Source organism: Corapipo altera, unplaced genomic scaffold (assembly GCF_003945725.1).
Source record: "Corapipo altera isolate COAL_440 unplaced genomic scaffold, ASM394572v1 308, whole genome shotgun sequence".
NCBI lineage: Eukaryota > Metazoa > Chordata > Aves > Passeriformes > Pipridae > Corapipo > Corapipo altera.
In genome coordinates this window covers 1,282,554-1,297,033 of record NW_020884925.1, presented here as the reverse complement: position 1 = coordinate 1,297,033, position 14,480 = coordinate 1,282,554, and the positions used below count along the sequence as shown (strand labels likewise).

General features: G+C 43.7%; 1 protein-coding gene across 1 annotated transcript in view; it reads right to left on the bottom strand.

Moving 5' to 3' along the window:
• The window catches only part of NEO1 (neogenin 1), a gene marked incomplete at its 5' end in the record, with an annotated part of 170,729 nt that overhangs the window by 13,723 nt on the left and 142,526 nt on the right, over positions 1 to 14,480 (bottom strand). The window contains 6 exons of the mRNA XM_027657552.1: positions 3,417 to 3,449; positions 4,114 to 4,308; positions 6,669 to 6,776; positions 9,128 to 9,266; positions 12,528 to 12,751; positions 13,832 to 13,927. Of these exons, the coding sequence (XP_027513353.1) occupies positions 3,417 to 3,449; positions 4,114 to 4,308; positions 6,669 to 6,776; positions 9,128 to 9,266; positions 12,528 to 12,751; positions 13,832 to 13,927 (795 nt within the window). The remainder of the gene's footprint in view (positions 1 to 3,416; positions 3,450 to 4,113; positions 4,309 to 6,668; positions 6,777 to 9,127; positions 9,267 to 12,527; positions 12,752 to 13,831; positions 13,928 to 14,480) is intronic.

The following is a 14,480-nucleotide window of genomic DNA, read 5'->3' as shown; positions in this document are numbered from 1 at the left end:
CAATTGTTTCCTGAGTTATTCTTTTCCTAACTGAGCTCGGGAGCCTCTACTAATAGTCATTTTTAAAATGATAATAAAAATCATTTGCAGCAATGCAGAGGTACATGTTGAGGCACAGGGCTTTGCCACACCTGGACTGACAGTTAATCATCCTGAAACTGGAATTATCCAGGTTTCCTTTCCTAACACCACATTACAGCCAGTGTGGGAGACTGGAAGTAAGTGGAGGATCCAAACCACAGTAAATGTAATATTAAGGCCCAGCCTATCCATAAAAACCTGCTTTCAATCCCATTCTCTTCTGTTCACAAGTGACAACGAAGCCTCACAAAACTGTTTTTGGTGAAACCCGAGGAAACCAATTCATTAGTTACATCCAAACCCTGGTTCTTTCCCTCTGTGCTTTCATTAAAATGCACTCAATGCAGGAATTGGTGAGAAGAATACTATAGTGGGGGAAATGTTCAGCAAGGTGCAAAGAACAACATTCCTCTGGTTGCAGGAATCCAGAATATTTTGCACATTTTTACATTGTTCTACCAAAAAAAAACCCCAACAAACCTAACCAAGAAGTCAGGCAATTTGGCAGTTTCCCAGTCAGGGGAAGGATTTTTTCAGTTAAAAATCCCCTTTAATCAAGAAGTAATAAGTGTTAAAGGATGTGTAACAAATGGAAACTGTGAACTTCAAGTCAGAGCCTGTAAATTAGTCACTGAAATCAAGACAAATGGCAAAACCAGCCAAAGGGAGCAGCAGGAATTCTGATTAAACCTGGGTAGGGTAATAAGGAGGAATGTTCTGTGTGTACAGCAGGAGTTCCAGTCTATAATGATGGAAAAGATGTATTGCAGGACAAATGTGCCATGAAAAAGACACATTGCACTTGCCAGGGCAGAGAGGACCCTGCACCCAGTGCTCTCCTTTTGAAGCACTGCACTAATAATCCTGCAGCAGCAAGGACAGAATTTTACAGTATTTTAAACAGCTCGTGTTTGATATATTTGTGTCTGGATGGCCACAGAACCTGCACTGAAAAGATGGGAAAAAACCCTAAATGAATCCTCTGGATCCCTGAACCTGGCACTGAGGAGCTGCTGGATCTTCCACCCAGAGAAGCTGCGGGAGAAGGGGGGAATAAAAATAACCAGCAGTATTTTAGAAGGACAGTTAGACACCCTGAGCATTTCTAGTGCAGCAGCTGGAGCCTTAACACAGGTGAGACCATGGAAAAGGGGGTGGATAGGAGATAGTTCCTGCTTTATGCCCATCTTTCTGCTTTATGGAAAACAGGTATTTTCAAAAAACTAAATGTCAGACTATAAACATAGTTGGTAACAGTAATTATGCAGATATAGAATAATATATATAAAATATACTGCATTTAAGCTTTCCAAAAACATTTCACTGTGTCCTGTACAATCCTTTGTTAAAACAGCATCATAAAAAAGCAACATGGCACCCATTAACAAGATGAACTACACATTAACTGATAAGAATAAGAATTAGAATTGAAAAATCATTATTCATGAAGAACATTTCTAATGAGTTCTGCAAAGACCTGTGCTTGGCCAAGGGTAGTTCAATATCCTTAATAACACAAGGAAAGAGAAGGAAAATTATGCCCCTGAGTTTAACAGGTGACATAAAATCAGGGAACAGGGAAGAAGAGAGAGGATGTACAGTGCCACCTGCACCTGCTCCCAGAGCTCACATCCTCCCGGGAACACCCTGAGGAATTCAGGATGAAATTTAGGCACCCAACCAAGATGCTTCTCAGTATCCAATTCCTAAAACCATGTTTAAACCTTTAAATTCCAGAGAGTCCATCTCTTATGCAGTACAACCTATTCTAAGGAACAGTTTAGGACAGCATTTACTTGGAATTGGTTTTTATTTAGCTTGTGAATCTCCAGGTATGGGCAGCCACACAATGTGTGTGATTTTCCAAGGATCAGAGACCTTAATCTTTGCTTTTGGCCTAGGCCAGTGCAACATCTTGAGGTCTAAAAGCAACTGTCACTAAGTTCTGACACGAGCTCTGTGCTACCAAAGTGTGTGGAAAAACAGCATCATGTGCTTAGTACAGAAGAAAAACATTAAAGCAGGGAGAGAAAAAAAAGACAGAACCATCAGGGCCAGAGAATCAACCCATTGTAGTTTGGGTCCTTCCCAGTCCTGAGGAACTTGCTGGCTCTTTCCTAAGAGTCCCAATTCAGTGATGCTGTCACAGAGCAGCTCTTCAGCTCCTTTCCTGCATTTCCTCCACCTTCTTCTTTCCTACACTTAAGCTGCTGCCACGATTTATAATCGCTGAGTGTTCCAAGAGAAATTCTGAAACAAAACTCTCTTGGCTTTTATGATTTATAAATAATGGGATAAGAATTAATCAAATTTTACTAGAAGAACAAGTTACTTCAGGGTGGATGGAAGATTCAGTTCTCTGCTGAAATGGGGTTAGAACAGGGCAGAATAGAAAACAGTAACTTTTCCCTAAAACCTTTTAACCTTCCCCAGTTCCCTCCTGCTGCACCTGGGCACGGATGGTGTCAGGAAGAGCAGCTGCTCACCCCCAGGCAGCCCAGATCCCAGATCCCACCTCTGGCACAGGAGCTGCATATGAATTTTCTCCCTAATCCCCTCCTATCAGCAGTATTTGGTGCACAGGAGTAAAAGCATATTTAATAAATTACTGCTAAGTAACAAGTTGCAGAGCCAAGTCCAACCCTCTCAGCCCCTTTAGGATCTCTCTAATTGCAAGTCTAAGCTGTTTGCCAATGGCCTTTTAAACTCATCCCTTCAGACTAATTCTTCTCTTTTTATTGGGCTTGTAGGTTATTTGGAAAAAAGCTAGAACAGCCCTGGGACATTCACCTTATAATTCCATGTAGGAAGCCTCAAAGCTCCCATTTTCCAAGCAAACATTTGAAAGCCTTCAAGGCTTTTAGGAGCCAATGCCAGGCTCCTCAGGAGAGTCTGGACTCCAAAGGAGCCGACAGACAGAATCTCTGCTGCACAAACCTTTCCAGAATGAGCATCCTTGCCTTTCTTATGACAACAGTCCTGGATGTGGAGCTCACAAACAGCACTTGTGCTAATCAGAATCCGTTTGATCTCCACCCCCTCTTGCTGAGGTCCTGCAGCAACAGGCAGGGGCTGGATGGCCCATCCCTGCAGAAGGGTCCCCACCCACATGGCCCTTCATGGGACCCCTGACTACAGAGATCACTTTATATTCCCAACACCAGCCCACACACAGGACTCCCAGTTCTTCCACTCTTAAAACCACAACAGGAACTCGCCCATTTCCAGTCAGAGCAGCAGATATTTGTTTCATTTAGAAAATGCAACAGCACATGGACAGCAAAACCAGGATGGGTGAAGGATGGAGTGAAGAGAAATGTTGGCTGTTCATTTACCTTGGTCATTGGGCATTTTATCTGAGGACTCAGCTATGGGGCAAGCACAGGGAGGAAAAAACAAGAGAGATCACAAGGCTTGAAGAGTGAGACAGAATTTCAAGTTTCACACAGCACAGGCAGATTGGCTACAGCTCCTTTCTGACCACCAATACTCACGTGGAGAAGTGCCCAGGGCCAGGTTGGACAGGGCTTGGAGCAGCCTGGATGAGTGGAAGGTGTCCCTGCCCATGGCAGGGGCTGGGACTGGATGATCATTAAGGTTCCTTCCATCCCAGTTCTATGATATGTTTCCACGATGATAAACTCATAACTTTTTCTTTCTCCCCCCTGAGTACCTTTCTCAAGCTATCTCTCATTTGTACTCTTTACCACCTACCCACCACCATCAGTTCTTGATTCAGGAGCCTGCTGTGTCCCATGAGTTCCCCCTGCACCACCCCAGTCCCAGGGAGCAGATGTGACACAGTCCTGGAGTGTCACTGTAGCCAAACCTGGGTTTCTCATAACTAAGGATCCAAGAGCAGTCACAGCACCATGAACCAAAGAGCTGAGCACCACCTGCCCAGGGGTTAACTCCAGGCAAGAGTGAGCCAACAGGGAATTCCGCTCTAACCCAACTCCAGCCTTTTCCAGACTGCACACTCCTGGTGCTCGTCCTTCTGGAGGAGCTGTCGGGATCCAGGTGCCACTTTACCTTTGGGGGTTCTGAACTGCACGGCCTCGGACATGGGCCCCATTCCCTTGGAGTTCCGGGCCTGGATCTTGAAGTAATAGGGCGTGTCCAGGGTCAGCTCCTGGATCTGGTGGGTCAGTCTGTTCCCCACGACCGGCTCGATGACCCAGTCGTGGATCTCGGCGTTCACGTCCGTGCTGTAGTAGATGATGTATCCTGTTCCCAGGGAAGAGCAGGACAGTCACCAGATCGCACAGAAAATGAGGATTAGGGGGTTGCTAAGGGTGTTCTCACTTTTCCCAAGACTAAGAATGCATCCAGACACCAGCCACCCTTCCCATCTGTTATACAGCGAGAGGAAAAAAGCCCTTTAAAATATCAACATAATTTCTGAGCACTGTTCATTGCACATGGAGAAACTGTTCACTTCCACCTCTTTACCTATTTTTAAGTAAAATAAGATAATGCTGTTGTTATCAAAACATCCTCAAAGTATTACTATCATAGTATTAATATATTATTATAATACATTATTTAAATAACGTTCAAACCACAAAACATTCTCATGCACAGCTCAGCAACATGTGTTCAGTAGTTTATAATTATTTTATTTTCAGTGTATTACCCAAGGGTTAATGCACAAAACAGTGTTTTCCAGTGTATTAACAAAGATGACAATAATCTGAAGAGTACTGAGGTTGTCCTGCACAACCCAGGAAAAAAAGGCATGGGAGGAGTTTATGTTCTGTTATTGAAAGGCACTGCAATTGTAAAAATCAACATGAAATAAAAGCTTTATAACTTTTTTTTACATATGAAACACAAAGCCTCAGCATAAAATATATACTTGAACCAATATAGATGTATATATATATGATTTATTATTTTTTATATTGCCTATATGCTATATTACAACAATATAATATATTATAAATATTATAAATTATATTATACTTATGGTGCATATTATATTTATATATTATTATTTATATTATTTTATATTATTTATATTTATTTAGTATTTCACATCTATAATATATATTATACACATATATATTTAATTTTTATACATATATATATATGTAGTGACAGTTCAAAGCACTATAGTGGCACAAGCAGTGAGTTAACTTATGACTGTCCTAATTATTCAGCGGGTTTAATGATGCACATCAGGAACCCAGCCTGGCCCAGCTCAGAATTCCAAATCCATCCCAACCACATCCAAGGGAGATGGGAGCTGCCACGTATTCCACAGACAGGCTGCCCAGGGCATGGAATGACATCATCCCTCGGTTTTTATGGCACTACTCAATGCACAGAGTTAATGACTCATTAGTTAATGACTCATTAGTGGAGCCTGGAGCTGTCCCTCAGCCGGGGCTGTTCCCACCAGAGGGCACTCGACCCCCACATCCCAAAAACTGCCTCATTCCCTGGAAAAGGGAAGCTCATGCTTGGTGCACTCAAACTTACCAGTTAATTACTATTTTATTTGATGATTTAACCTGCTGTTTATGCACAAACTAATAAGCACTGGATGCTTTTGTTCAACCTATGTGGATAACTAAGGTTGCACTTCAGAGCAGACACTGCAAGGGCGTTTTTTCCCAGGAAAATGGGATAATTTTGCTCATTTACCCCGTGCAGGTAAGTGCTGGTCTCTGTATGTTGTTCCCCCTCTCCCCTGAGGGCCCTCAGTGTTGAATACTTGTGCCTGCCCTGCCTGAAGGCCCCTCACTGACCACCACCAGCCGAGTCCTTTCACCTGCACTTCAGATAAAGGCTCTTGTTTCTCCACTCAAACCCTCCTTCCCACAAAGAGGAAACATTTTGCTGCCTTTTCCAAGGGATCTAATTCAATTCAGTCTCCTCTGCAGAACCTGGCTCCAGTCCTGCCTAATCAGGTGATCCTGCACTGTGGTTAATTCTGAACACAAACCCAAAACCATACTCTGCAAACAATATGCCATTAAAATCTGATTTAAGCTTAAAACCTGGCATAAAAATAAAGAAAAACAGAAGTGAATTATTTCAGAAAGCCCTTGGAAATGGGAATCCAAACAGAAATTACGGACAGGAATCAGGAATTACCACTTTCTGTACAGTGATTTATCCTACGTGGCAGTGATGCACTTAAAGGCAAATAACAGTTTACTCCTAATGGTTCTGTCAGGGGACTAATAAACTGCCTTTAAGTCTGTTCTGTGACACAAAAACGCCACTAAGATGACAAAGAGCACTGGGATGGCTTCTCCTAAATAAACCACTGATGGGCCAGAGGCATTATGGACAATTTCTGGAGGCCTGCTATTAGAACAGCACAATCTGAGGAAGGCAAAGGTTATGGAGATATTTAAACTTCCAATTATATTTCTGGTTCCACTCCAATTTCCCACTGCAGTTAGTTTAGATCTTAATATATTTTTACGAGGTACAAAAGTAAATAATTAATCTGAGCGGCAACAGAGACTGACAGAGCAGATATGGAGCTCTGGGCAGCCCTGGGCTGAGGGGAGGGTGGGACACGGCCCCAGGGTCATGCAGCACCCCCTGGGCTGCCCCCCTGCCCTGCCCACCTGTGATCTTGCCGTTGGCCTCAGAGGGGGGCTGCCAGTTCACGATGATGGTCCGGGGTTTGCCCTCCTTGCTCACCACGGTCACGTCCTTGGGAGGGGAAGTGGGCACTGCAAACACACAGAACCAGGCTGTCAGTCCCACGAGGTACAAACAACACCCTCAGCACCCTGGATTTTTGTTTTATATGAATGCAAGTTACTTTGGTTTGTTCTCTTCGATGTTAGTTTTATAAATCCACCACCTACTGTCGGGGTCTCACTGATTTACTCCATTCACTGGTGACCCGGAGTGCAGCACCTCCTTCCCAGATGGAGCTCCCCCTTCCCAAGGCACTGCTGTCACCACATGCTGTGATTCAGGACTGAGTGAGCCCAGGTGTTCCCAAAAACACAGATCTTTGGGCAACCAGGGTCACTGACTTCTCACCTGAATTTCTTTGGTCATCAGAAAAATCATACAAACTTGTGAAAGAAATACATTTTATTTAGGTAGGCACATGAAATATCTCCATATTTTCAGGTTTATGGTGGGACTGAGACTCAGAGGTTGTGGACTCCCCATCCCTGGAAGTGTCCAAGGTCAGGTTGGACGGGGCTTGGAGCAACCTGGGATAGTGGGAGGTGTCCCTGCCCAGGGCAGGGAGTGGAACAAGATGGGCTTTAAAGTCCCTTCCAACCCAACCCTTTTTGAGTTCTATGACTCCAGAAATGCCAATTTACCATTTAAATCCAAATCAGCAAAGTAAATCCATCAGCAATTTCAAATCTGCAATTGCTGACTGACTTTCCTGAAGGATTATTTGTGATTTGGAAGGAAATCTGCACCACGGAAACATGTGAAAGGCAGAAATATTTGCTGACCACAACTGTCCAACCTTTTTCCTTGGATTAACTTGGAGTAAATCCACCTTGGATATTGGATATACTAATACAATAATAGTAGCCCTGAGTGCTTGCAGTGCTTCCTGCATTTCAAGAGCTTTATTTAAGTTACCAATTAGGAATTCATCCCTCCATCCTCTGAGATGGGCACCTGGTATCCCTGTGTGAGGAATAGGTGGGAATCAGGACAGCCAAAGCCCAAAAGTTACTGTAAATATTACCCCAAATACATAAAAAGAAGATTCAGAGGAAGAAAAATCAGGAAATCACTAACACTGAGCCCAGGATCCCATATTTTCCTTCATCATTAGTTGAGGAGCAAGTCCTACACAAGGCTGCTACTCAGGATATTCCAAAATAATGAGCTCAGGAATTTGGCCAGTCATACAAATCACAAGATCTTTTATGAGAAAATACATTTAGCCATTTTTTTTTTAAATTTTTTTCTTAGTTCCCAAGTTTTTAGGTCACATTTGCAAATATTCTTTACAACCACTTCAACTTGAGATTTCCTATGCAACGAGACCTCCTGCATCATTGCTCGTGTGCTTTTTGAGGTTCAAATTCTCTGTTAAGATCTTTATCTCTGCAAATTTTATAGTCCCTGCACTTGGTGTAGAGTTATGGGTGAGGATTGTATGTGTGTTGGCAAAAATAGCAAAGAGAGTGTTTTAACCTGGCAATAGTCACTGGGATGGGAAAGGAGCCTCAGCCCAGAGCTGGTCCCACATCATGGAATTCTCTCCAAAAACCACTGAAGCTCACTAATGGTTTATGGGACTTCAGAGTAAGTTCAGAGATTTCAGATTTTATCCAGGTTTTGCTTTTTCTCATGCCTTGTTACAGAACATTTGGGAGCTCTCACTAATTCTTTGCACGCTTGATTTTTTGGCTGTATTTTAATTTAGCATGAGAACTCCAGGCTCATTTGGATGGGCTTTTTTGTCCTTTACAGTTCATCTAAAGAGAAACCTAAGCATAATAAGCAGTAAATTTAATTGCACAAAGTTCATTTAACACTGCAGGATAAAAAGAGCTAATGAGGGGCAGGTCAGGGGAGAGGGTCTGGCCCTCACAGTTACTCCGTGGGCCCAAGGTTTTCCTTGGCAGCTACAAACCCTTTTCTGTTCTGAACAGGAATTTAGGGCTCATTTGGATGTCTTAATTCCTACTGTGATTTTTTTGTCTTCATTTGCCTCATGCACCTCCTCACTCTGTCATAATTATCATCACACAGCAAATTTTAATTATTATTAGCTGAAGTATTTTCTTTGTATTTGCTATTAACGTGCTCTTTTTGAGACGTTTCAAGCACACACTTTATTCTCTCCTGCCCATGAATTGTGGTACATTATTCATCACTTCTCTGTAATTTGATGTAAATTCTCCTGCATGCAATCATCCCTTGGAATTTTGAAGTATGTTGTTGTTTTTTTAATCAGAATTTCTGACTAAACTATTCAGAACAGCCCCCCCCCCCCCAGCAAGTATCATCAGCAGAATCATTTAAAAACCAGAAAGCTGGCAGACCTGGCTTGATTTCTTTCTGCTCAGCCCTCCCAGAAGCCCAGCAGTACCTAGTTCAAAGGTGGTCCCATGTGCTGTCATGCTCCAGGTGCTGGATCTGCGGCCCTTGGTCACCATCACCGAGAACTCGTACAGGGTGTTGGGCTTCAGCCCCGTCACCAAATAGCTCAGGGTGGTGGCATTGGCAGTCTGAAAGAAAGGCAAGTGTCAGGAACTGCTGAGCCATCAGTCACAGCTCTCAGGTGTCTCCAACATTTCCATAACCACAGCCATTAATTCCGGGAGGTTTCTCCTCTCTCATGTAAATTCCTCAATCAAGGATTAACGTGCAGTTGTTTTACCCTCAACTGGAGATTCTTCCTGCAATCAGCACGAGATTTAATAGCAGTCAATTATAAATTAAGAAAGGCAATACAAGGTCCAGGGCCCACTTGTTATGCAGTGGCTAAATCACTGTTTACCTGGGGGGGTTAATTTACAGCATTTCATTAACTGGGGAAAACAATAAGCCCAGCTAATAACAATCCTGATTGAAACCTGGAGCTGCCTCCCGAATTCCTGCAGAATTTTCAGGACATTCTTAAATATAATAAACAATCAACTAAAGATACACTAGAAAGACATGAAGAGAATGAAGCTTTACTAATATGTAGACTTTTTCCAGAACAAAATGGTTATCTAGGATCACACACAAAAACTACACATTTATTGAACAGAAATTTTAGAATTCCTAAGTAAGAATTTCCATAGAGAATTTCTATTATAGAAGATCTTACTAATTCTTTGTACACTTGATTTTTTGGTTGTATTTTAAAAAGAACTCCAGGCTCATTTGGATGGGCTTTTTGTCCTTTACACTTCATCCACAGGGAAACCTAAGCATAATAAGCAGTGAATTTAATTGCACTAAGTTCATTTAACACTGCAGGTTGTTATATATAAATAGTGGAATTTGTAACTCGGCCATTTTTAAATATCTGGTATTTGCTATACGTGGCCTGAACATCAACAGAATGCACTGGAGGCTGTGGGAAGAAAAAGGAAGGTGTATTTACAGATATGTATATTCCTTACCTTGACCTGCAATGATCTAAATATGGAATTAAAGAGTTGTTTCAGTCTTTGACAGGGCCAACAACTGGGTACAGCCACTGCCTCCAGAAACAACACCTCCAGCTAATTAATTTTCAAGGTAAAGGCACATTTCTTGGGGGCTCTGTGAGTAACACAGTCCAAATTCTGCAGAGAAAACCCTGATTTGTCAAGTATCAGGGAGAGCCTTTTTCTCTTACCCTGGCTGGAAGTCCAGGAATTGTGATCCAAGGGATGACTGTGGTTTGTGCCAAGTATTTTGCTCGTTCACCAACATCACAGGGGTGGCCAGTCATCAAGGGCTCATATAATGAATTAAAATTAAATCCTCTATTAACCTGAAACCTTCACTTGGTACACACTCTGAGTACCTTTGGAGGAAATGGATTGTGGCTGATGGGTTGTGACACAGCTGGACTGGGCACAGCTCCCTGGGAAAGGAGGGAGCAAAGCCCTTGGCCTGGGACAGCGAGGGAATGACAAGTCCAAAGGAGAAATCTTGCATTCTGAGCTGCCTTACCCCCAAAATGCACACCAGCTCTTCCTCTCTGGAATGCCTGTGGGAATTCCAACAGCACTGGAACATTCCACAGTTTATAGTTCCTGGTCTCTCCCAGTTGCAGCCGAGCTCCTTTCACAGGTTAAGTTCTGTTTTTCCCTATGGCTCTGAATCTTGGTAATCTTTTAGTCTCCCTGCACATCCCACTGGATGTAAATCACATATCAAGGCCCAGCTGGAGGCTCAGACTTCTCTGCTTTCTCCAGTTTTTAACACCACTCCTAGTTTTTAAGATCCCAGCCTATCCCATGGTACCAAACCCCACTCACTCTCCATAAATAGTACCCTGAACAATTTATTTACCTAAAAGATCCAAGGTAAGGTTTAATATTTTTGGTTCTGCTTAAGAGCTGACTGTTGGATCCCAGGGAGCTGCAGGACAACCCCAGTCCCCAGTCCAGAGGCTCTTTGGAAAAACTGATTCATGTTGGTGCAGCAACATGGTTCAAAGCACAGTGGAGCCTTTTAGGAACTGTATCCCATCTGTTCCTGTGTTTACAGGCTCCAGATTGACACAACTCCTGTATAAATAGAGGAAAAAAAGGCTCCTTAAGATGGAACCACTTGTTTTGGGAGCACAGAGCTCCTTCAGCAGCAGTTTGGGAGTGCCAGTGAGAAACAGGGGGCAAAGGGAGAAAATCTGAACGGATGGCTCCAGCATCCATTGGGATGAGAGGGATGGATGAAACCACCCTGTGCCGAACAGATGCAGCTCTGGATCCTGGAGAACAGAGTTTCTGTGCCCAAGGCTGTGGAACAGTCGCAGGATGTGGGTTCTCCAGACATCCCAGGTGCCACATGGTTAGAGCAAAGACCCTCAAACTTCTGTCCTTTCAGGCAAATGCTTTCTACAGGGAGTGATTCTGAACTATATTCCATCATTACATACTGGCTTTGGTCCACAATAAAACTTGTCACCCACTGGCCACCAGCACCACGAATGGTGGGAATAGTTCATTTACCACTGAGGGTGGGGTTTTTTTAAGCAACTAACTACAGAAACTGTAGCTTTCTTTAAATCACTCCTGAGACATCCTCTGCACATGACTCAAGGAATGTGGGCTTGCCTTTAGAGGAGGAATACACTTATAATAATATCCTTTCATTTCAATAAAATAAAAATAAATCTGGACTATAACAAGACAGCTCTGCAGGAGCATAAAGGGGACTCCACTGGCTGGGTATTTTAACAACCAGTTCCTCTGAGCCTCATTGCAAATGTGAAATTTGCAGTCAACACCTTTGAGGCCTCCAGATAACCCTGAAAATTAATAAAAAAATCCAACCAACCAACTAAAAAAACTGAAACCCCAAATCCAGTTTCCAAATCAAAACAGATGAAAATAGAGGAAGGCAGGGACATCATAAAGTTATTGTTGTGTATTTTGCATCCATTCAGTTCCCAAAGGAAAGGTTCGCTATCGACTCAGCATGAACAGAAAAGGTTGTAAAAGGAACTGAAAACCACAAGAGTCAATCTTTTTCCTGCAGGACTCACCCCCGAATTCAGGTTCTCTGCTGGCTGGGGAAGAGGCAGAGAGTCACTAACACAGACCTTCCAAGTGTCCAACTGTCCCTGTGCCTCTGGCTCCGGAGCAGAACACCCTTCTGGATATGCTCTTCCATCCACTCCCACCAGCTGCAGCTCCAGCTCTCTCACCCACAGAACACAAAACCAACCTGGAACAATCCTGCCCCTCCTGGCACAGGACACTCTGCAGGGTGTTCTTACCCTCAGCTGCCACCTCAGAACTCCTTATCCCTGACCCCCAGGCTGCTGGAGCTGCTGGAGCCAGTACCTTGTACTTGGTGTTGGCCGGGATGTTGGTTTTCCAGCGCACTGTGTAGTACCGAGCGTCCGTGATCTTCTGGTTCTTGGGCAGAGAGTTGTCTGCCCACGTGATCCGGATGGTGTCGTGGCTCAGGATGGAAGCCTGAACTCCCACCGGGGGCATCATGGGAGACGGGTCTGGCACTGGAGTGTATGGAGCATTAATAACAAACAAATCAACCTCGGAAGTGTCTGGGGAATCGATGGGCAAGGAGTCGGGGATTACAATTAAAACGGGAGGAGGTGGCATTTTAATGTAAACCAAAACAAAAAAGGGGAAATGCAGGGTAGTGCAATGAGATGGAGGGTGAGGAATGGAGAAAAAGAGAGAAAAGCCAGAGTTAATAGGTGACATCAGACTGGTCAATAACATCACTCTTGCATCTCTTCCCTTCTATAGACAGTAAGACAACACAGACATGCTGGTATAATACTTAATGGTATTAGTGTGCAGTGCCCTCAACCATGGCCTGAGAACCCCAAAGACACAGCCATTTTAAGTTCATTTTCCTCAGGATGTCCACTGAGTCCTCTTCCAGAAAACAACGAGGAGAACAAAGAGCTGGACTCCTTCTGGATGGGGAAATGTCACTTCACACACACAGGGAGCTCCTAGCAGCTTTTAAAGCATGTTATGGGCATAGAGTCCCAAGTATCAGACAAATATACAGTAACTGTGAAACTGCAATTCCAGTGTCCTCTAGAAAACCTCTAAGGATTTTAGTCCTGCTCTCCAGGACTAAACCAAAGTGCTGCACCTACAGCAAACCCCTCGGTGGTGTCACCAGGGAGCACAGCGAGTCCTCACATGGCAACACCTCACCTGCAAATCATTTCCCCTGCTTAAACTCTTTCAAAATTAAAACTTCCACCAACTTTTTGGTGTAAGTGACAGCAGAGTGAGACTTAGATAAAGCAAACGCACATCATATTCAAAATCTCAGTGTAAAACACCAAAGAAGCTGTGTTTGCCCCTAAACCCCAAAACAAGGGCTGTGCCTTTAGAACAGCACCCCCAGGCTCTGGGCTCACATAATGTTAATGTTGGGAACAAGAACATCTATCAGCAGCTGGCAGGTAAGTTCTGTAATTTCCAAATGGCCCCAATTTTAGGTGGTTTAATGTGAGACACGTGAGGCAATCCCTTAGCAGTGAGGGCAGCCAGTTAAAGGGATGGGGAGCACTGGGTGGCACAGACAAACCAGATTCTTCCATCCCACACCACCACATTCCAGCAGCTGTGCAGGACTGGGAAGAGCCCCTGCTCCTTACCGGAGTGGGGCCGGGTCACGGCGCTCTCGTACAGAGGGATCCCTTCCCCCACGTTGTTAAAGGCCTTCAGGGTGATCACATAGTGGGAGCTCGGGTCTAAAGGGAAAAAAGAGATTAGAATATCAAGTGAATCCTATTTTCTGCTTCTCCATACCCTCTTTGTTCAGTATTTTAATTTTTAACTGAAATATATAAAATAACTTGACCTAATTTGAACTGCAAGTCTCCATGCAGACCTTCTGTTTGTGTTCCCAGAATCCCAAACCGGTCTGGGTCGGAAGGGACCTTAAAGTTCCTCTCATTCCTCTGCCATGGGCAGGGACACAACAGCTCTCATCAGTGGAAGTCTCTAGTCACAGCAAATCTCCCTTAAGTACAGCCAGAAGAGCAGTGAGGAAAAACAATTTAAAATGATCATTTTACGCTGCTCTGCTACAAAATGACTCCAACCTCTGATTTTACGGAACTTCTCAATATTAATATTTCTGTGGCTTTCAGGCTATTTTACCCACCACAGAGAATTCTGTGGAGGGGTGAATCTATTTTCCTTTCCAAGTAGCTGCCAGTGAATCTTGGTGACATTTTAGCTCCTTTTTTTGCCTGAAGCCACCTGTTCTGCAGCTCCGGACAGAGAACGAGAGGCCCCTGC